The sequence below is a fragment of the Amphibalanus amphitrite genome, unplaced genomic scaffold (genome assembly GCF_019059575.1).
Source record: "Amphibalanus amphitrite isolate SeventyFive unplaced genomic scaffold, NRLGWU_Aamphi_draft 000367F_arrow, whole genome shotgun sequence".
Lineage (NCBI taxonomy): Eukaryota > Metazoa > Arthropoda > Thecostraca > Balanomorpha > Balanidae > Amphibalanus > Amphibalanus amphitrite.
Window position 1 is genome coordinate 324,685 of NW_024881861.1, and position 20,513 is coordinate 345,197.

At 49.3% G+C, this 20,513-nt stretch overlaps 1 protein-coding gene across 1 annotated transcript in view; it reads left to right on the forward strand.

Moving 5' to 3' along the window:
* LOC122389652 (gamma-aminobutyric acid type B receptor subunit 2-like) overlaps nt 1-20,513 on the forward strand; it is a 53,191-nt gene that overhangs the window by 17,511 nt on the left and 15,167 nt on the right. Inside the window, exons 7-14 of the mRNA XM_043381866.1 lie at nt 1,359-1,589; nt 3,968-4,028; nt 8,899-9,142; nt 11,206-11,341; nt 12,204-12,320; nt 17,847-18,008; nt 18,967-19,070; nt 19,278-19,470. Of these exons, the coding sequence (XP_043237801.1) occupies nt 1,359-1,589; nt 3,968-4,028; nt 8,899-9,142; nt 11,206-11,341; nt 12,204-12,320; nt 17,847-18,008; nt 18,967-19,070; nt 19,278-19,470 (1,248 nt within the window). The remainder of the gene's footprint in view (nt 1-1,358; nt 1,590-3,967; nt 4,029-8,898; nt 9,143-11,205; nt 11,342-12,203; nt 12,321-17,846; nt 18,009-18,966; nt 19,071-19,277; nt 19,471-20,513) is intronic.

Here is a 20,513-nt window from a genome sequence, read left to right on the forward strand (position 1 = left end):
ACATGCCACCCACCGAAAGGCGCCGACAGTCGAGTCATCGACATTGTGTGCTCGGCTGTCATGGAGACAAACCCAGTGGCTCGAAGACAAACTCGGGTCACTCGGGCCGTGCCACAATGAGGCGCCAGGCGGCCATCGCCCGTCCAAGAAGCTCAGACGGCAGCCGAGCATTGCGGCACAGCATGCTGGTGGGTGATCTTGCTGCCATCTAGGGACTAGGATCTAAAACAGAGTATGGGGACCGAAGGACGTTTGTCAGTCGTGGCCATTACGTCTGCTTCTCAGACATTTTTTTTCAAAGCAAATGCATTTCTGAAAATCAATTCACATACTTATATGAGGCGGTGCTCGGCAAAAGTACTAGCGAAAAAATGACATGCTTGCCTATAGGTAGGTACTCTAAATTATGATCGTAGGTAAGTAGGTACCTTTTTCTGATGCTGATATCATATCATAGAGCTTCAACATCCGGTCTTGTATTTATTCATCACATTTTACCCTAACATAACCCTGAATATAGGTAGTTCTCTGGGCCATGTATTCAGTGCAGGTCTTGTCCCGCTCTGCGAGCACCACTCCATACGCTGCCCATACTTAGCGGACCTCTGGGAGTCGACACTGACCAATGACCGGCGCATAATCCGGCCGGGGGAGGCCGACCGCGGCGACCATCGGTTGCCAGGCTCGTCGCCCCGCCGGCGGTCACCCGGGTCGTTTATCTCGGCGGCTGCTGACACGGACTGCCGTGTCTGTGATGACGTCACTGGGGCGTTTACCGGCGCTCAGTGCAGCCGGCCGGACCGACCCCTGCCGGAGGGTGTCAGCCGGCGGGATCGATGGTGTCGCTGTCATTTTTGCGGAGACTATTTCCTATACGGCACAACCGGAAATGAGCCGGACGGTAGTTGTGGCGAGGCGTGTAATTAACAGGCAAATGATATGCGTACGACCTTGTTAAGTTAGATTGGATATGCCCTGCATCGTTTATCATTGCGGTCTTTAAAATGCACATTTTGCAAGATGGTTGCGCCGCCGCCATTTTATGTCTTCTAGGTTCTCAGTTAATTTTGAGTTGCTATGACGTTACTGGTAGGTACCTAAGCTTATTTTACCTTAAAGTATCGCCTTAAAAAAAAAATCAAAGAAAAATGACAAAGTCATGCTGACCTATCTAATTATGTATCTTGCTGCTTCAAACCAGACATGTATTTCAAGGCCGTTCATGTCTCGGTAAGAGTACTTCTAGGTTCTACAACCTCTACACTTAAAAGAGCGTCCAGTGCTCACTGCTAGTTGCAGTGTAACTGTCCCTCCCTGTCCTAACTCCCTGTCCCTCCCTCCCTGTATGTGTGTTGCAGAGTTCGGCGGCGTTCCGGCGCGCGCTGCAGCTGCGTGGTGTACCCATCACCCGTACCGCCTCCCTGGCTTACGACGCGCTCTGGAGCGTGGCGCTAGCTCTGCGGGCCACCCAGCGTCGCTGGAGGGCCCGCGGGGAGCGGCGGGCTCTCCACCGCTTCGACTACAGCCACGCCGGCACGGCTGCCGACCTGTTCAGCGCCACACAGCGACTCAACTTCACCGGCGTCTCGGTGAGTATAAGGAGAGGCCCAAGGCCCTATATACTGAGAGGCCACCCAGCAGTCCTGGAGACGACCCAGGGCGGTGGGCACCCAATGTCTGCAGAGCTATATTGGTCTCCGTTAGGCTGGAGATAGTCCACTCCCGAGCACCCTGGAACATGACATTGGCCACAAACGGTAACTCACAATCAGAATTCGGTAGATACTTGATCGGCAGCAAAACCTGTTTGAAATGCCGATTGGCTGATTCTGATCTTTGCCTTCCGTGCATGACTTTTTGCATGGCTAGAAAATTGCCAATCATATAAACACTACCGCATACTGGTATTCCCCATTGTTTCCCAGTGCCTACCAATGCATCCACTCAACTCTGGTTGTCTGTCCCCAGCCACAGGTAGTGTCCACTCACTACTCAGTATCATACCTGCCTGACCCCAGCCACAATGGATATCCTCTCAGTACCCTGTCTGCCCGACCCCAGCCACCATATCCACTTAGCCGGGCACTCCGGCCGGAGCCGCAGCTGGCCTGTTGACCTCCATGGCGCCAGTTTCAGTCGGTCGAGCCGTGACCCAGGTAGAGGCGGGAAATGGCGCGACGCCGGCCCGAATTGGCGCGAACAATAGCCGGCGTCAGCGGCGGTAAGCCGCACCAATGGAGGCCACCGAGCGAATTAGATGAGTTCGGTCCGTTGCCTCTGTGGCTCGGCAGGGGCGGATCCAGAAAATCTCCAAGGGAGGGGCCATTAGAAACCAGGAGGCCCCCATAATCCCACCTGTTGGAGGCCCCATCTTCCCACTTGTTGGCCCCCCCCCCCCAAAAAAAAACTGCGTCTATTGAGCTTATCTAGCTGTTCAGGCAACATCTCAACATGAATAGCCACTTTAATTTCAGGAGGCCCCCTTTTCAGCTTTTTAACTTTTTATTTTATTTTTGAAAAAAATCGGCCAAGGGGGGGGGGGGGCATGGCCCCCATGGCCCCCCCTTGTATCCGCGCCTGTGGCTCGGTGACCGTGTGGAAAACGACAGAGCGCGGAGAGGATCGAGATGGTCCCAGGGGCGTACCTGCTGACCTGACCTCCCAATGTCACTTCCCCGATCCCTCCCTAACGTTGGGATGAAAGGCCCGTAGAGTAGCGACATGATACTGTGCGGCCTGCACCTATCCTCTCAACGATACTGAGGACCTTCCTAACTGTGAGGTGATGTACTTTTTACGGAGCAAAATATTTAGGAGAATACAGCTGCTCTTTGCCCCAAAGTACCTACCTACAGGTCTTACAGCCAGAACTTTCGTACGGTTCTGCTCTCGATGAGAAACCGGCCAAGCTCACCCTGAAGGCATTGAATTTTCATAGGGACATAAAAGGGAATGGCACACTGGGGTCTTCTGATTCTTTGAGGATCTTATTTTCCCTCAATAAACATTATCTGAGTGCCTTTTGACCTCTCCCGAGGCCGATCCTCTCGCTGAAGCATCGCCGTATGAGTTTCCTTTATGACGTCTTGCATGACACGTATGACTACACAGTCTGCGAGGTCCCCCAGATGATACCTGAGCTTTCAGTTACATCAATTTATGGCAATGTTACCATGCACTGGCTCACACGGACTCATCACATCACTATATCAGTCAGTAAACTGTGAGGCCACCAAACGGCAAAAGGTCAGGTCAGGGTTTTTCGGTCAATTTAACCTGCGATGAACGCTGTTTCCGGAACGCTCAGCCAGACAAAAGAACTCGCTGCTGGCAGGCGGGAGGTGGAACGGTTTACGGGTCGGGAATACCTAATGTGTCTGCGTGTTTACGGGATACGGGCGGGGGAGGAAGGTCATGGCTTTGGTGCCGAAAGCAGGCGGTTTGAAGAGGCCAACTGTTGTGATGGGGAGGTCTGGGAAGTCAGCTTGCAGTTGGGGAGGTCAGCTCCAGTGCCGGCAGGAAGATGAGCTGGAAATAAGAAATGACCATTTTCCTTCTGTCTATCTTCTGTCTATCTAGTTTTTTGCCCAACCTTTGATCGACGTAGACAGTGTACGTAAATAAGTATCAAGTACACTTTTGAGTTTTGACTGTGAAGCAGTCGTCAAAATGCAACTTGCTCTATGAGCTGCCTGATAAATGTTCATTTTAATCCAACAAGGTTCCTGTCTCCTGATCAAATCCGCATTCATGCCTGTAGCTCAGGAGCATCAATACCATCCGTGCCTTCTCAGTATCTGATCATGATTAGCCGTCTTCCATGGCTTATTATGAGCACCTATCTCCGTTGAACATTGTCCATGATAAGCTGCCTATTCAATGCTTTCTTTTCATAGAGAGATAGCTGAATTGAAGCAGTAAGTGGACGGGAGCTGCAGATCGATCCCATCTTTTCTCTTTGTTCCAGGGGCCAGTGAGTTTCGACGGCGCTGACCGGCGCGGTCTGACGGCCTTCTACCAGCTTCAAGGTGAGATAGCGGGGCTTTCGGGAACATGAACAGACAATGGAGCACCCCGGACGGAGTCGATAGTGACCTCTCTGACAGCGGTTTCCCGTGGATATGAGCATTTGTTCGGTTATATCGTATCGCTCATAAGCGTAGGAACCATGGGTGCAAGGGTGCAGCTGCACCCACAATATTTATCCAGTGGGTGCAGACAATGTATTCTGCACCCACAATAATCTGAACCAAAAACCCCTTTTTCATCAACACTACTTCCCATGCAGCACGGCAAATTCAGGATATGTTGCCTACTATTCATCTTTCGAAGCATTTGCTACTGTGATCAGTGATGGTCTTCAAAACTTACATTTGTGCTGAAAAAGGGAAATGGAGCATGTGATTGAACACATACCGAACCGATGACCCACTGTCAAAAATTTTAGCCCGATATCTTCGAAAATGGCTAAGTTGGCCGCTTTTACTTTTTGCGGTAGTCAATATTGACAATATTAGCCCTCGAATGTGTGCAGCGTTTTCCAGCTTCTAATGTGTAGGGGGAGGGGGAGGGGGTCGGTCGGACCCCCTGCCGTTCGGCCCCTGATCGAGCTAGAGCTTCGCGGAAAAAACGAGGGTGTTGCCCGTGACGAGAGGAAGCCGATGATACCCAATTTGAAGGTCCTACTTCATTGGTTGACCTTCCAGGTCAGGTCAATATTCCAAAAGTCGGGAAAATCGGGACCTGCTAGAACTGCGTAAAGTGAAGCTGTTACCGGTTTTTTCGGGGTGCTGATCACAAATACAGGGTGTCCAGAAAAAAAAGATACTACGGAAATTAAGTCGCATTTATTAACGCACGTGCCGATTTTTTTTTCAACTTCATGTGCTTATAGTGCAAGATTTGGCAAAACTCATGAGCACTGTAATGCGTCGTTGGAAAGTTGTCTGTCTGCCCTCCGAGAGGGTCAACATGACCATCAGTCACCTGCCGACCGTGCTAGTGCTGGAGCTGATCCGCCGGAAGGCCGCTCACATTGAGTATCTGCTTTGAGGAGCTGCCGCGACTAACCAAAGGGTTTACATGCCATGTGGAACCTGCTGTCTGTTTTGCCATATTTTTGCGAATACAAGCATGTGCCATTTTAAAATGTGCGGTGTTTATTTTCGGAATTACAGCAAAAAATAGTAGTATCCGTTTTTTCTGGACACCCTGTATCTGATGTTAGTTTTGATCACAGATGATTTCTTCATGCATTTAGGCCAGATCGAGTCAGGTCAGGTCAGGTCAACCATTAGGCGTCCTACCGGCTATCCATAGTAGGTGTCAACTACCACTGACGGCGTCGTAGCATGTCACGAAAGCACTAAAACTACTTCGTAAACGTTCAAATGGATGCTAAATTCGAAATCAGCCCTATAATTATCCCTCGCCCGTAAACGGCGATCTGCCACCTTCGCCCATGCAGGGGGCGAAGGTGCGACCCCCCCCCTTGGCGTTTGAAAACGGAGCGTCGTAGAGCTTAGCGGAAAAGACCAACGGATTGCTCTCGCCGAGATCTCGCGATTGGTGGTATATTTTTTGGTCCTAGGTCAACATTTGACCTACTTTTGACCGGTCAAAGGTCAAATTTTCGGAAAAATAGACTTTTTTCAACTTTCGGCGGCGATTGCGGCAAAACGGTGGGAGATATCGACTTGAAACCTTCACTATCGTGTTCCTTGATCAATTCTCTATCGTTTGGTATGTATTTCGTTTCCCTAGCTCTAAAAATGGCGCGTTGGGAGCGCCGGAAGTCGGCAAGGTCACAGTCGGCGGCAGAAATTCGAAAAATCAAAATTTAAATTTTTGAAATCTGATTGTATTTTTGGATTTGGGAGGTCCATTTGCTCCCTATAGAAGCTAATATTGCTGCATATTCCCATTGAGGTGACAAGAATTAGCAAAATAGTGGTTCGGGCGCTTTTCAAAAATAGTACCGGACGCTGTTCCTCTTGTGACGTCATAGCTCCGTGACCTGACCTGACCCTATCAAGTTTCTTATACCATATGATAGCCAATACTTGCCCCAACATGCATGGGAAGTTTCATCACGATCCATCAACCGATCTCCGTACCACCGGCAGGAAACCTCGGGCGTTGGCACTCAGTTTGTGAAAATCCGGCCGGAGGCTGTTCCCTTTGTGACGTCATAACTCCGTGACCTGACATGACCCGGTCAATTTTTTTTTTTTATCAAAAGATGCGCAAGGTTTGCCCCATAAGATACCCAAAATTTGGCGGCGCTGCGCGCCGCCGTTTTTGCACTATTTCCGAAAAACCTCAGGGGGGGGTTGCACCAACCCCCCCCCTACATGGGCGAGGGATAAACTACCCTAGAAACATGTAAAACTCGAAAAAGTGAACTGAGGTCATCAAAGGTCAATGACCTGACCTGACCTTCAGGTTATCTTCACACCCACCGTGATGCATGGGAAGAACATCATTTCACATGTTTGGACGTCTACAATCACAAAAAGGACTGGAAACGCGCGGATAATGTGAGCTGACATACGCCAAATCGCGATTCCGGCCGAACATTGTCTCGAGAATCAGGTCACAGGTCAAAGGTCTTTTGGGTCAGGGTCATGAAATTTTAAGAGTAGGTGTTAACCCGCGACCGCCTGGGGGGGTCGGATCCGACCCCCCCCCCCCTCCGTTTTTCTTGAATAACACATGAACCGCTTGCGCTATCAACTTCAAACTTCGCATACCTTCTCCCCTATCAATTTGACGTCTCCTGTGCAATTTTTAAGAAAAAATTTCAAAAAATTTTGAGATATATCGATTTTAGTGATGTAACTACATGGCGTTTTCAGTCAAAAAATGGTAAATGTTTAAAAAATCGCCAAAAATCGAGGTTTTAAGCAAATTGCAAATTAAGGACATGAAAAGACGCAGCTCAACGAGTTCTTCAAAATGGCTATCTCGGATTTTCCATAAAATGCGTTTTCACCTCTAAAAATTAAAAAAACTATATTTTTTGGAAAACAGCTAATAAAATCCAAAATTTTGAGAATTTCCAAAAAACCGGAATATATGTTATAGAGCTCTATTAGAACATTAGATGTTCCAAATTTCAACTTTCTATCTTGATTTTTGACCCCCAAATTGTAAAAAATAGCTCCAACATGCATAGGGCATGGTGACGTCATAAGCATTTTCGCGAATTAGATGCACTTCTGAACATCGCATGTAAAAACAAATGGCACCACTAGATTCCTGGGACAAAGCTCGTCTAGAAAAGTGCATTTTTATGTCAAAAATAAAAAGTTGAAAAATTGACCTTTTTTTCTTAACCCTCGTTTAGTTATGTATGGTATAAACGATTTGTTATGCTTTCAATGCACACTTATCACCAGCACAGTGACTTGGGGTCACATATAACCATTACCATCGGATTTGGCGTGAAAAATAAGCCATAAAACATGTGTCGCACGCCCATGTAGCAGAAAGTGAAAACCGTGACCTTTCGTGACCTGACCTGACCTTGACCCGTACTTAGTATGACCCCTATACGCACATGGTACCTTCACTAGGTCTTTGAGGTCATTTGTGGTGAGTTTCGAGCAGCAGCTATCGATTCCGCTGTCCGTAAGCCTAATCATGCAAAACCCCTGAATTTGACCTTTGACCTGACCTTGACCCGAAAGTTGACCTCAATCTTAAAATCTTAAGAGTGCTTTGGGAAGGTCTCGTAGAGACCTCTCGAACGCCGCCTCGCGGGGCTCGATACGACCATTGGTTCTCGAGATAACAGTGGGGGGGGGGTCGGATCCGACCCCCCCCCCCCCAGGCTGATGTGGGTACGGAAATAGCCCAGGCGGTGCCGGGTTAAACTGATCAACTCGAGGGTACTAAAAGTTTCGTCGCGATCGGCCGCTTTTTGCGCGAGTTATTTGCGAACAACCATGGGGGGGGGGGGTTCATCCGACCCCCGTACACATGTGAGGGTCAATGCTTCCAAATGCACTTATCGGTTGGTACCTTTTCGACATGGTACACAGGGTACACCCTCAAAGCTCGTAACGAGCCTTCGCTCGGGTGTCGCCCCCCCCCCCCCCGCTTCACCGGCCATGGCTGGATTTCTGCACCCATGCACCCACAATGTTCCAGCCGTTCCTACGCCCATGGTATCGCTGGTCGCTCAAATGATCTATTCGCTGATTGACCTGCATTGTGACTGTTAGCTTTGACTTTCCCTGTGTACTGGTGTCTGACATTTATGGAAAGAGTGGCATGCGACCTGACCCGTGACCTGACTCTTGACTTGGCTTTTGACCTGCCCTCTGACCTGACCTGTGGCCTGAATCTTGGCCTGACCTGTAACCTAGTGGGTTTGTTTTCTCCCATGTGACCCAACCCAACTCCCGCTTCCCGTGTTCAGGTGACAACTGCTGACGCTGGTAACTGTATAAACCACAGTAACCTGCAGACCTGACCTCTGCCCAGGTCCTCGCCTTGGTGGCGCTGTACGACCCGCGTGGCGTTGGCTGATCTGACCTGACCTAACCTGACCTGACCTGATCTCTCCTTATCACCCTGGTGGCGCTGCACGTTTCGCGCGGCGGTGACCTTTGGAGCTGACCTGACCTGACCTGACCTCTGCCCGGGTGACAACCTGACCCCGGTGGCACTGTGCGACGGCGGCGGCTGACCTGACCTGACCTGACCCGACCTGACCTGGCCTGACCTCTGTCCAGGTGACAACCTGACCCTGGTGGCTCTGTACGACCCGCACGGTGGCCGCTGACCTGATCTGACGTGGCCTGGCCTCTGCCCAGGTGACAACCTGACCCTGGTGGCACTGTACGACTCGCGCGGCGGCGGCTGACCTGACCTGACCTGACCTCTGCCCAGGTGACAACCTGACCCTGGTGGCGCTGTACGACCCGCGCGGCGGTGGCTCGCTGGAGCTGCGCTGCGCCGCCTGCACTGCCATCTGGTGGCCGGGCGGCGAGGTGCCGGTGGCGCGCCGTCTGGTGGTGGCGCGCGTAGTGACTGTCGCAGGCGCGGCGCTGCTCGTCGTCGGCTGCCTGGCCGTGCTCGGCGTGCTGCTCTCCGGGACATTCCTGGCCTTCAACGTCTACTACAAACACATGAAGTAAGGACACACACTACTACCTGCAAACACGGCAAACACACATAAACAGCGTCTACTATAAACACGTCACACGTGAAGTAAAGACACGCACACCCCCAATGCCTCCTACAAACTTTTGAGGATACACATCACCGTTCCATGCTTCTATCCTCAGGATACAGAAGTCCATCTCCTCCACGCCGCAACCCCCCTCCGGGCTGGACAGGCAACTTTATCTCATGCGGGCTGCTCCCTTGGAGCGGCACCGCTGCTCCCGAGGGAGCGCACCCCGTAGCCGGGTGCAGTGAGTGCCTTGGGGCTGGGTCCTCTGGACGGGCTCAGCCACGGCGACTCACTAGGGTGCCTGCCCAGACCAATGTCTCCCCCTATATCCTATCATCCTCCCGGCTCTGGAATTGTCTCATTGGACCGAAAGAGCCTAACCCAACAAAACAAACAAACAGAGGATACACACCTCCGTCTACTATGCAAGCATATGAAGTAAGGGCTCGATTCCCAGGACATTCAAATCTTCCATCCTCAGGACATTCAAATTTTTAATCCTTCTTCTCCACGCCGCAACCCTCAGTCCGGGCTGGACAAGCACCTTTATCTCATGCTGGCTGCTCCCTTGGAGCGGCACGCTGCCCTCGTGGGAGCACACCCGTAGCCGGTTATAACGAGTGCTTGCGGGGGGGGGGGGGCTGGTCGGCCTGTCCTTTGGGACGGACTCAGACCCGGTGACTCGCTACTCGCTAGAGTGCCTACCCTGACAAATGTAACCCCCTAATTTCTATCATCCTTCCGGCTTTAAAATGGTCTTGTCATACCGAAAGGGCCTAACCCAACGAAAAAAGGCCCGCAAGCATACCATTAATGTCTACTGCAAACATATGAAGCAAGGAGTGGACGGACACGCACAGCACATGTCCAACGTCTACTATATGTACAAGACCATGAAGTTAAAGCTCGCATATCACCAACGATTATTACAAACATTAGCAAACACGCACAAACAGCGTCCACCTACTGCAAACACACGAAGTTAGAGCACTGATATCAGGTGATTTGCCTCTTTATGAAGTCACTGGCTTGTGATAAGCAAAAAAAAAGTCACGGGTGGGCCTTGCGTACAAATATAGGCATGCAAAAAAAGTTTAGAAGTAAGAAAATTGTAAAAAAAGTCAAGTGCCAAGTGTCCGCATGAAAAACAATTATGTACATTGAGTCGATATTCAGGGCTGCGAGCCTGAATTAGTATCCATTATTCAACGAAGTGCTGCGCTTTACCCGTGCAAGCGTACCGTTGCGTGACTTTCAATGCGTTCCTAATCCTATCAATCATTCGGAATTTATAACGCTTAACGCTTCCCTAGACATTTTTCAGCAGCAGTCTCCCGACACAAGTTACAGCTATGAGTGCGTCACTGGTGCACCTCAGCTGAGCTCTGTCAGTCCCTCTGTTTGTCCACGCAATGGTCCCGTTGGTCTCGGTGTGTTCCGGAGCGGCGGGTGGCTCGGACGGCGCTGACCGTCGGTCGCTCAGGCCAACGGGCCGACCGGTTCGGTCACGCGACGTCCACGGGGACCGACGTACTGTACTGCACAGTGCACAGTGCACAGACACACAGTACACAGTCAGTGAACTGCCACTCTGCAAAGAATCACACACTAAACACAGTGCGGGAGACCCTGTCCTACTTTGACACACCACACAGCCTTTTGGGTGGTCCGATGGAGTCCGGTGACCCCGATGAAGATTTGGTACGAATAGCGACAGCATTTTCCTCATTTGTTAGAGTTGTTATGAGTTTATTTGTCAGTTTTTTTTTTAACGTTATTAAAATGTACGCACCGTTTGCGGTCAGAGTAGGGCCTGTGTGGTGCTTACCTCATCGCCCCTTCCTCATTGGCCCCGTTCACGCGCGTCAAGGCCTTTTATGTAACAGTTTTACGTATATTGCAGGCTGGTTAGGGTAGCGTTACATGCTTTTACGCGAACGACGTCGGAAATACCCCTACCCACAGCGTTCGATTGCATGTGAACGGCTTATAACCTGAGCTCCTGCCCCTTCCCCCAAAAGACAGGTGAAGCTCTCCAGTCCCAAACTGAACAGCATCACCGCCGTCGGCTGCATGCTGGTGTACGTCGCCGTCGTTCTGCTGGGGCTCGACTACGCCACGCTGACGGGCACGCGGCACTTCGACGTCGTGTGTACGGTAAGCCCCTTTCCGGGGGGAGGGGGCTATCCATCACTGACGTGGCGAGCGCCGAGCGGACCGGCGCGGCGGCGGGCTGGGACCAGGACAATGCAGTCAGGATCGGTGGCCGGCCGGACACTGAACGGCGAACTACACCGAGCGCGGCAGGTGGAGACTGAAAGTACATACATACCTTGGAGGAATTATACAATGTAAGTGATCACGATGCATCACCGAGTTACGGATGACAATGCTATTATAATTTTGAGAGCCATCATATCACTTGGTTGACCTACCGTAGCAAGGTATAATACAGATTTATGCGCCGATTTAACTAATTACTATGTGCAAGCCGTGCACGAAACCATGAATAGATTGCAAGTTGGCGCACAGAAAATTACATTTTGTTGTTTCTCTGGTAGCGTGCAATTATGCCTTCCTTTCCTGCTGGACTAAATCCTGCGTCTTCATTTTGGCGGCGACGGCGGCTGCCGCTCGGATGGTCGTTTCTGCTCCGATGGTGGCTCTGATTAGACACAAACAACTAAATTAATGGCAGTGTTGATCTGTCACGTAACTGGCTAGTAAGGACCCGGAGTCGACAGCCTCCTAAATAACGCGCCCTGCGGACTCTTGAGTTATCGTGCTGCGTGCAGCTTAGATGAGCAGCGACAAAATAACGCAGCTTGGGCTGAAGTAATTAACTAGTTAATTCAAATCTATCAGAGTTAGTATTTCATTGGCTACTATCAGATTCAAAGGAAGCTCGCATCAATTCTTTTTTATCCTCAAATTCTAAATATAACTTTTGATGACCTGAAAAAATTGTCATCACTGACCGGGAGCTGCCAGAATGACACGTCCTTTCCTTTTGTTCCAGGCTCGGGTGTACTTGTTTAGCACGGGCTTCTCGCTGGCTTTCGGTGCCATGTTCACCAAAACGTTCCGCGTGCACCAGATCTTCATCGGTAGTCGGACCGGCGTCATCAAAAACAAGGTGGGCTCTCCTCCGGTGTTGTGGACACTAGTGAGGTCAGCATAGTTTGAACGACACTATCTGGTGTAGTGTGTATGGCACGCGGACATACACACAAGAGCCACTTATACTGCATAATGCATCATATCCGCTCAATTATAGTTTTTAAAGTTGCATTCATTGACAGAAACAATACAAAAGCATTTGGATTTTTTAATTCTGGTTAGTAGATCATAAATGTTTTTTTTTTTGAGGGGGAGGGGGGCGAATAACGCATCTCTCCTTTGTCACTCATAATTAGGAGTATTTTCACTGCACTGTAGGTATTGTCACCTTGTCACTAATAGGTTTAAACGACCTTGCCGCACACAGTTCCCCATTTTTGCATTTATGATGCTGATTGCATTGTGATTGCTTAGAATCGTTAGCAATCATCCCTTTCCTGCTCAACGAGGAATAACTCGAGCAAGTTTTCTTTCGCTTGGCAAAACAATTGTTCGTCTTACACACAACTTACCTCCTTAGCGCTATGTCGGTATTTAAGGGCAATTAGAAGACAATTGAAAATGGAACCATGCGGATATATTTTCCGACGGTATTATAGATCGCAGTTAGGTACTGTTGCAGCACCTCCCTTTCATTTAAGACATTTTGTGTGCATTATAACGTGATTGAAATGCATTTAGCTGCATGTCAATTTTCAACGGCAGACATTTCTTTAATTTCTCTAGACAACAAATGTCTGATGAATAGTGAGATGTTTGACGGATAAGGCTTCTGTTTTTTACTCTATTTGATCACTGAATGTTTTTAAAGCAAGCATAAGTTCTCATATTGAAGTTCAACATTGTTGGTAACGTTATACGGTTTTCTGCAGAGAACTTGGAAGGGCTCGTTTAGAGCTACATACTTGTATGTACGCACATACTTATATGGTTACGGTTATATGTTAGTAACTACGGTAACTACCTGTAGCAAAGTAGGGTAACTGTGGGGAAGACGCACCCCTGGGTTAAACGCCTCCCCTAAAAAAATCGTATTTCTTATCGACGGATAGGTGTTTTATCCTGTCTTTCAGAACAGTCAGCTGCTTGTTTACGTAGGTCTCTATTTCCGGTTCTGCGTCTTGAGGAGCAGCGTGGGTAGGTGCTGATGTTGATTTTGGGTGTTGTTTTTGTTGTTTTTACAGAAGATTCCTAATATTTTGATGCCCTCTTTATATCACAAAACTTGCTATTGTGCACATCACTAAAAACTGCGTTTTATTGTCATTCTGTTGAACGTATTATGCTGCGGCGTTAGTGGCGCGTTTTTTGTCAATATTTTGTTGACCGGAAACGGAGTGGATGGGGCAATACGCCTACTCGATGCATGGGGCAAGACGCCCCCAGTTTTCTGAAAGGGGGCGTTTTGCACGGTGGTGAGAGTGCAGGGTAGCGCCCTGTAGGTCGGGGCCGAAAAGGCCTCTCCCTGTCCTTTTTTGCTGATATATCCTAAACGACTGCAGATATCGTCACCAAACTTTCAGGACTCCTCCGGGCATCCATTTTACACATTGCAACACAATTTTATTCCTAAGGCTATGATAGGTTGACCACTAATGACGTCAGAATGACGTCAAGTTCTGCCATGTTCATCATTTTCTGTTGATGGATGGGGTGGGGGCGCTTTGCACATGGGTGTGGGCGTATTACCCAGGGTATGGGGCAAAACGCCCTTTTGTAAGGGTATGCGAAAACCTTTTTGGGGGGTTAAATACCACACGCAGGTGTCTTTTCTTGGTCTCAAAGCGTAGTAAAAAGAATGAGCTACATGATGGTGCCCAAAGGTTTAAGTAATCTGTATTGGGTTGAGTGTCAGAAGGTTTCGCGCTTAAGGGGGGCGTTTTTGACCTATTCACCCTACGGTTTCCAAGAGAACATTTTAGATCTTCCAGAGCTATAAATTTATTTCAGGTTTGTGATTGAGGGTGGCTCACATAGCCAATTGGACATAAGTGGCAGCAAACACTCCATTTTTCTTCATTTCTAGTCCAGTATTTCTGAGTTTATCGACAATTTGTCTCTAAAATGCAGTGCTTTCTTATTGAGTAGGTAGTTAAGTTGTTTAGCGAACAGTAATTCTTCAATGCTTATCAATAATGTGGTCTATCGTTTGAAATGGTGCGGCTCCAACGCTTTTTGTATGGTGTGTGTTGCCGCCCTGTGTTTTCCATGCTGTCGTTTGCGTGTCGGCGCCGTCTGAAGCAGTGCGGACTGCCAGCCGGCGACAAGCCATTATTTACGGCCAATATCTGCGACTGTCTGCGGCGGTGGAGGCACCCGCTCCCCGGGGAACAATCTGCATCCGGCGCCGGCCGCGCGGCGGAAACAGTGGCGACCGCGGTCTGCTACAGCTGGGAACAGCACAGATTGTGACAGCTGTGACCTGTGAGCTGAACACAGCGCAGACTCTTTTGACACAGGCTGTGACTCCTGGAGTGTGATCGGAGCGTTTAACAGCGTTGAACAGAGCGATCTTGCATTGCCAAGCTAAATTGCTATGAATGTGGCCCAAAGTGGCCAGGAACATAGGCGGCCATTTTAACATTTGCCCTATGGGCGTTGCATGGAAAAAATGGGACCAAAAGTCGGCCCCCTAATTGAAGGTGTTCCGCCGCCACTTGGCCAGGAAAAAAATGTTGAATATGTTGCACAAGAAGAAAGGAGGCTGAGTAGGAGAATAGAGCGATAGAGGGCAACTGTATCCGACGTCATATTGATGACTGTGCAACTGTGACGTCAGAGTGGCGACTGTATATGACGTCAGAGTGGCGACTCAGCGGGGACGCCGTGTGATGTCGGGAGGTGCCATCCACGGGGGGGGGGGGGCGCGGTGATCAGGCGTAATGACCATTGACAGAGGCGACGCTGGGAGGGGGAGGAGGGGGTCGGTGATCGACCGTCCCCGATCACCACCCGGGCCGGGGGGGGGGAGGTAGGGGAGACGGGATTGGGCGGTCGGTGCTGGGTGAATCAGTGGTCACTGCAGGGTGGGTCACAGTTCTTCCGCACGGCTACTGCTTCTCCTCGACTGAACCGAGGTATGGACTGCCTTCTTCTGGTTTCTTTTTGTATTGGATCCAACCGATGAGGTCCTAAACGCCGAAGAGAAATGTTTAATTGACCCGTCATAGGCTGTTGATCCACTTTTATCAGGCTCGTTAGTCGTTACTTTTACTTTTATGAGGAAAGTGAGAACTCGTGATGCTAATCTATGTAATGAAACAATCGCCTATTCAATTTTATATTCAGATGAGCTTCAGTGTGTAATGCATAAATGCATACTGCGAGACGCGAGTGCTATAACGCACAACGTCCTTTGTAATCGCCTGTTCACTTCGGTCATGCCTGATGGTTTTAGCGCTGTTTTGGCTGCTTCGCGAAGGCCACCAATCTTTCGAGGCCGTCTCTGATGGACTGATTCCCTTCAGTCACGGTATGCACATCCTGTACGGACCGTGTGGGCTGGCTGTCCGCGTTGGTCAGTCAGTTTGGTCGGTAGACCGTCGGCGGACCACTGACATCAGTTGTAGTGTATAGTCGACTACAGAATGATGTCCCACTCCTCAGAAGCTATCAGCTGACCGGAGCGCTAAGTTGTGCCGTTTATCACGCAATTACATAAGCGTGTCGATTGTGAGCATTGGGACAAAGCTATAATTTGTGAATTCAGCCCGTGTGATGCGGCATAGCCTACCACTCCAGGCAAATAATTGCCTGTGAAAAGTGGAGCTTCATTCTGTAGTCGACTATACCGGTCATATGCGACCCGTCGCCGGCACTGTGGGTTGTATAAAGAAAGACATTCACTACTCGCGGCCAGGGCGAGGGAAAACACTGGCACCATGGCTGTCCATGCCCTGCTTTTATGACCCGGCTTTCATCTTTGCACCTTACGTGTATGACAGCATACAAGAAATAATTAAACACCCAACAATCACAACTGGCGACTGCTTCCTCCCTTTCTCAGTCTATTCTAGGTCCGCATATGTCCGCTAAATACCACTACGCATTCGGGAAGTTCATCATTCGTTGACATTTTTTTCGCATTGTGTTATTGTAAGGTGGCCATCTTCCTGCTTACTTTTTGCGTCATTAAATACAGCGTAGTTTTTACTTATCAACAAAGAACTGTGCCAATGAACTTCTTCCTCACGCACGTGTAGCATTCCTGGCGCATTTTTACAGCAGCGAATTTCCTCGTTACATCTGGGACTGCGTAACCAAAGAGGAGTTGTCAGCTGGTACTTTGGGAACCATAACGCAGAACTCCTTTGTTGAGGTTTCCAGACCCGTTATAAGTTTCCCCGATAAAAACCCTTTCTCTTTCCTCAGCGTATTTTACTTTATTTAACTAAGCAGCACTGGGGGGGGGGAGTTCTCTGGCTGTTGGCAGCGCTGTATTTACCGGATAGGACGGGTTAACTAGCGGTCAACGAGGCACGACGGTCGCGTGACAAACTGGTACAAACGCACTGCAGACTTGGCTGGAAATGTGTGTAATCGGATCGTGTGCTGCTTCCATGAGCTCATCTACTAAACGGGACTCATATCAGTATCATTCGGGGAAAATAGGTATGTGTTGCATTTACATACAAATCGGAATAAAGTGTTGCGATATCACTGCAAAATCAAGCAGTGATATCGAGAAAAAAATGCTTCCTGTATAGGTAAAAGGAAATGTGTGTTACATGTAACATAGCCTTCCTCACAGTCAAACGTGTTTTACTGGTAAAGACACACATACACGTTTCCATAGGGGAGTGACGCGCGGCCGTTGTGCTGCGCAGTGCGCTGTGCATTTGTGCAATGTGATTGCTACATACATTTGATTTTCTGTCGCTCTGCATCGGGTTTATGTCGCTAATGTTTTACTTGTGCACACACTGAGCACGTAAAGCACATTTTACATTTTAATTGCATTGTTGTTTAAATTAACCGTTAAGTGCTATTCACTGATGCATGACAAAATGCAATAAAACAAAGTGCTTAGGTAATGCGACTACGTGTTTCCCACTCCAGAAACATAAAAATGCATCGAATGAAGTGCATACTTTTAGTCCACCGATCCATTCAGCATCACGGTGTAAAAGCGTGGACAAATTCATGTGATACTGTTACGGATTTGCTCTGCAAGCCTATCGGCGTTCTCAGTCTTGCGAGAAGAACTTATGACAAGCAGTTGGCTGCGCTCACCCTGAAGCTTTTCCCAAGTCTGTTGACCTAATGGCACAGCTCTGATCCTTTTTTATCCTGAGGCTGGTGACCTTCTGACTTGGGCGCAGATGCTGCACGACTGATGACACGTAGCTGAAGGCACTGCTCATGGTATTGCTGCTGAGGCTGCTGCTGAGATCGTTGACGTCCTAAATCCTGAACACATATCCGCGATGTTTGCAGATGCTGCAAGACACGCAGTTGATGTCACTTATTCTGGTGTTGTAGTTGCTGTTGCCGCTACTGCCGAGGCGTTGACCACCTGACGACGTCCTCGTGTTGTCCACAGATGCTGCAGGACACGCAGTTGATGGCGCTGATCCTAGTGCTGTTGCTGATCGACTGCGTCATCGCCACGCTGTGGGTGACGCTGGACCCGCTACAGCGTCAGCTTCGTAACCTGACCATGGAGTACGCTCCTGGGGACCGCGGCGTCGTCTACCTCCCGCAGGTGAGGCGCAGGCTGCAGCAGACGTAGGCACTGACAGATGTGGGATGAGGACATCTCTACGGTAGAAGGTCCTAAGATTAGAAGGGTTAGACATTTTGTTTTTCTCACAGACGATGTTTTTGTATTTGTTTTTGTTTGTTCTGTATTGTTTTTGTATTGTCATTGTCTGTGAGAAAAAAAAACAAGGACCTAAGACTTGTGAGGCGGTTGCCTCCTCAATTACTTAGGCTAGAGGTAGGTACTCGATTTCTTGAATAATAATTAGTTCAACTAGACATCTTTGCAGTTCTGCTAGATCATATGCAAATTGTGCTTTAGCTTCGTCGATCTTCCATCTCTTGCGAACATATAGACATTTATGTATTCTTGAACTCAGCTTCCGTCCTCTTGGAAGCGTTGGTATCGTTCTTTGAAAATGTTTGCGGTACCTACTCGGCCCAACCGGCCGAAGGCCACCAACATGAAGACACAACGTTCTTTCCATTGGTGAGGGTAATAAATTGGTTCAGATATGCATAACTTCGAAGAACGCGTCGTTTAGGTACATGCACCTGTGCAGACTGGAATAAGCCAATAAGAGTGAAAGTGACTGAAGCATTTGTGGTGTCCGTTTTTTGTTGGATTTCCCATCTGACAAGGACCACCGACGCGCCAGGTGGTATCCCATTTGAAGAGACATGTCCGGTCTATGGATCTGCTTAATGTGAGCAGTTGTAATGTACGTCCATACAACACGTGAAGAGCCATGCATGTTATGTGGATGTTACTTGTGAGCAGATGTTGAGATGTATCCTTTTCTGTGATTCGCTCGTGTCAACAAAACATCAGCAAACGCCGTAACCGTTCGTTCCACTTGCCTCCAGGCTCCAAGTCACATATCATTATCTCAAAATCTACTCTAGCTATAAGCTGATGCTATCTACCCTGGCCAGCCTCAGGTGTTCTCTGCCCCTTTCAGGTGGAGGTGTGCCATTCTCAGCACGAGCACAAGTGGCTGGGCGCTCTGTACGTCTACAAGGGCCTCCTGTTAACCGTGGCAGTCTATATGGCTTGGGAGACCAGGTTGGTGCCTCGCCTTCTGATTCTCACCCTTCTTACCTATTGACCTTCTCGGATATATGCTTCTGTCTTTATCATTGGCATTGCCAGTTGCTACAATACATTTTTTTCTCAAAGCGCAATAACTATGCATGCGTCTGGCTGGATCCGTTACTTTTTCTCTTTCAACATTAGTTCCCTATCACGGACTGCCCACTCATCCCGTTTCAGAGGGGTGAAGATCCCCGCGCTGAACGACTCCCGCTACATCGGGCTCAGCGTGTACAACGTGGTCATCACGAGTGTGATCGTAGTCACCATGGCCAACGCCGTCTGGGACCGGGTCACCCTCGCCTTCGTCCTCATCGCGTCCCTCATCATCATGTCCACCACGACCACACTCTGTCTGCTCTTCCTTCCAAAGGTGGGTGCGCTAGTCAGGGGTTTCGGTAGGCTCAGCTTGGTGAGGGTTTTGTTGGTTGGGAAGGTCATGAAGAGCCCATGAGTATGCGAGAAGAACCGGACTTGGTCGATAGCAGATAGCGGAATGGTGATGGACAGCCTGATAAAGGCGTCGTGACCTTACATTGCTCTCCTCTGAAGAGCCCCGAAGAATGCCTGAAACACTCAGGCGTCTAAAATTGCCTCCTCTCCAGTGCAGGGTGCTGCTTATTGCTGGCTTGTAGTGCTGGAATCCAGCACGATTGCATGCTACAAGCATTTAAGCATGTAGGCGTTGACGATACTTTAGACGCTCAGTAGCTTCTGCCTTATTGGACGATGATGAATTACTGTGGGGCACTTGGCTGTTGTGGCAGCAGTGAGGACTTGAAGTGAAAATCTCGAGCTCATCAGTCTTCTCTACCTCTTCTCTGCCGCTCGAGTGTAATCCCCGCCGGGGCTGCGCTGCTGTTGAGCTGTTGTGTCGTGTCACCATGTCCGGCTGGAGCCCGTTAGCGCCGCCTAAATTGGTCTGACAGGTGCGCTCGGCCTGCCCGCGGGCGGGTCCGACCCCCGTCGGAAGTAGCCCGCAGGTCCGGCTTTGCAGCGGCGAACAAACACGGGGATTATTGGCCGTCAAATATGAAGGCAAACAAGAGGCCACTGCCTAAAATAGAGTTTACTTTGTTCTTCAGCTGCGCAGTATGTGAACTCATGATTGACTGATGAATGAATTCGTCGTGAACTTGGGCAGATATATTTGTTATTCATTCATGTGCATAGTTCCGGATCTTTTATAGCATTTTTTTTATGCAAATCCAGCTGAGCAAAACATGTTCTCTTTCACCTTGTCTGCAATTCAGCGCTGGATAAGCCATGCCTTGACTGTCAAAGGTCCAAGGGCGCTAGCCTGAATGGTGTGTGGACTCAACTTCCGACAATTTAATTTGCCTCAACAATAAGCTGGGTTCGCTCACGTCCCGCCGCTGTGTCGCTCCTTATTCTGTAGCGGGTCTGGATTCACGG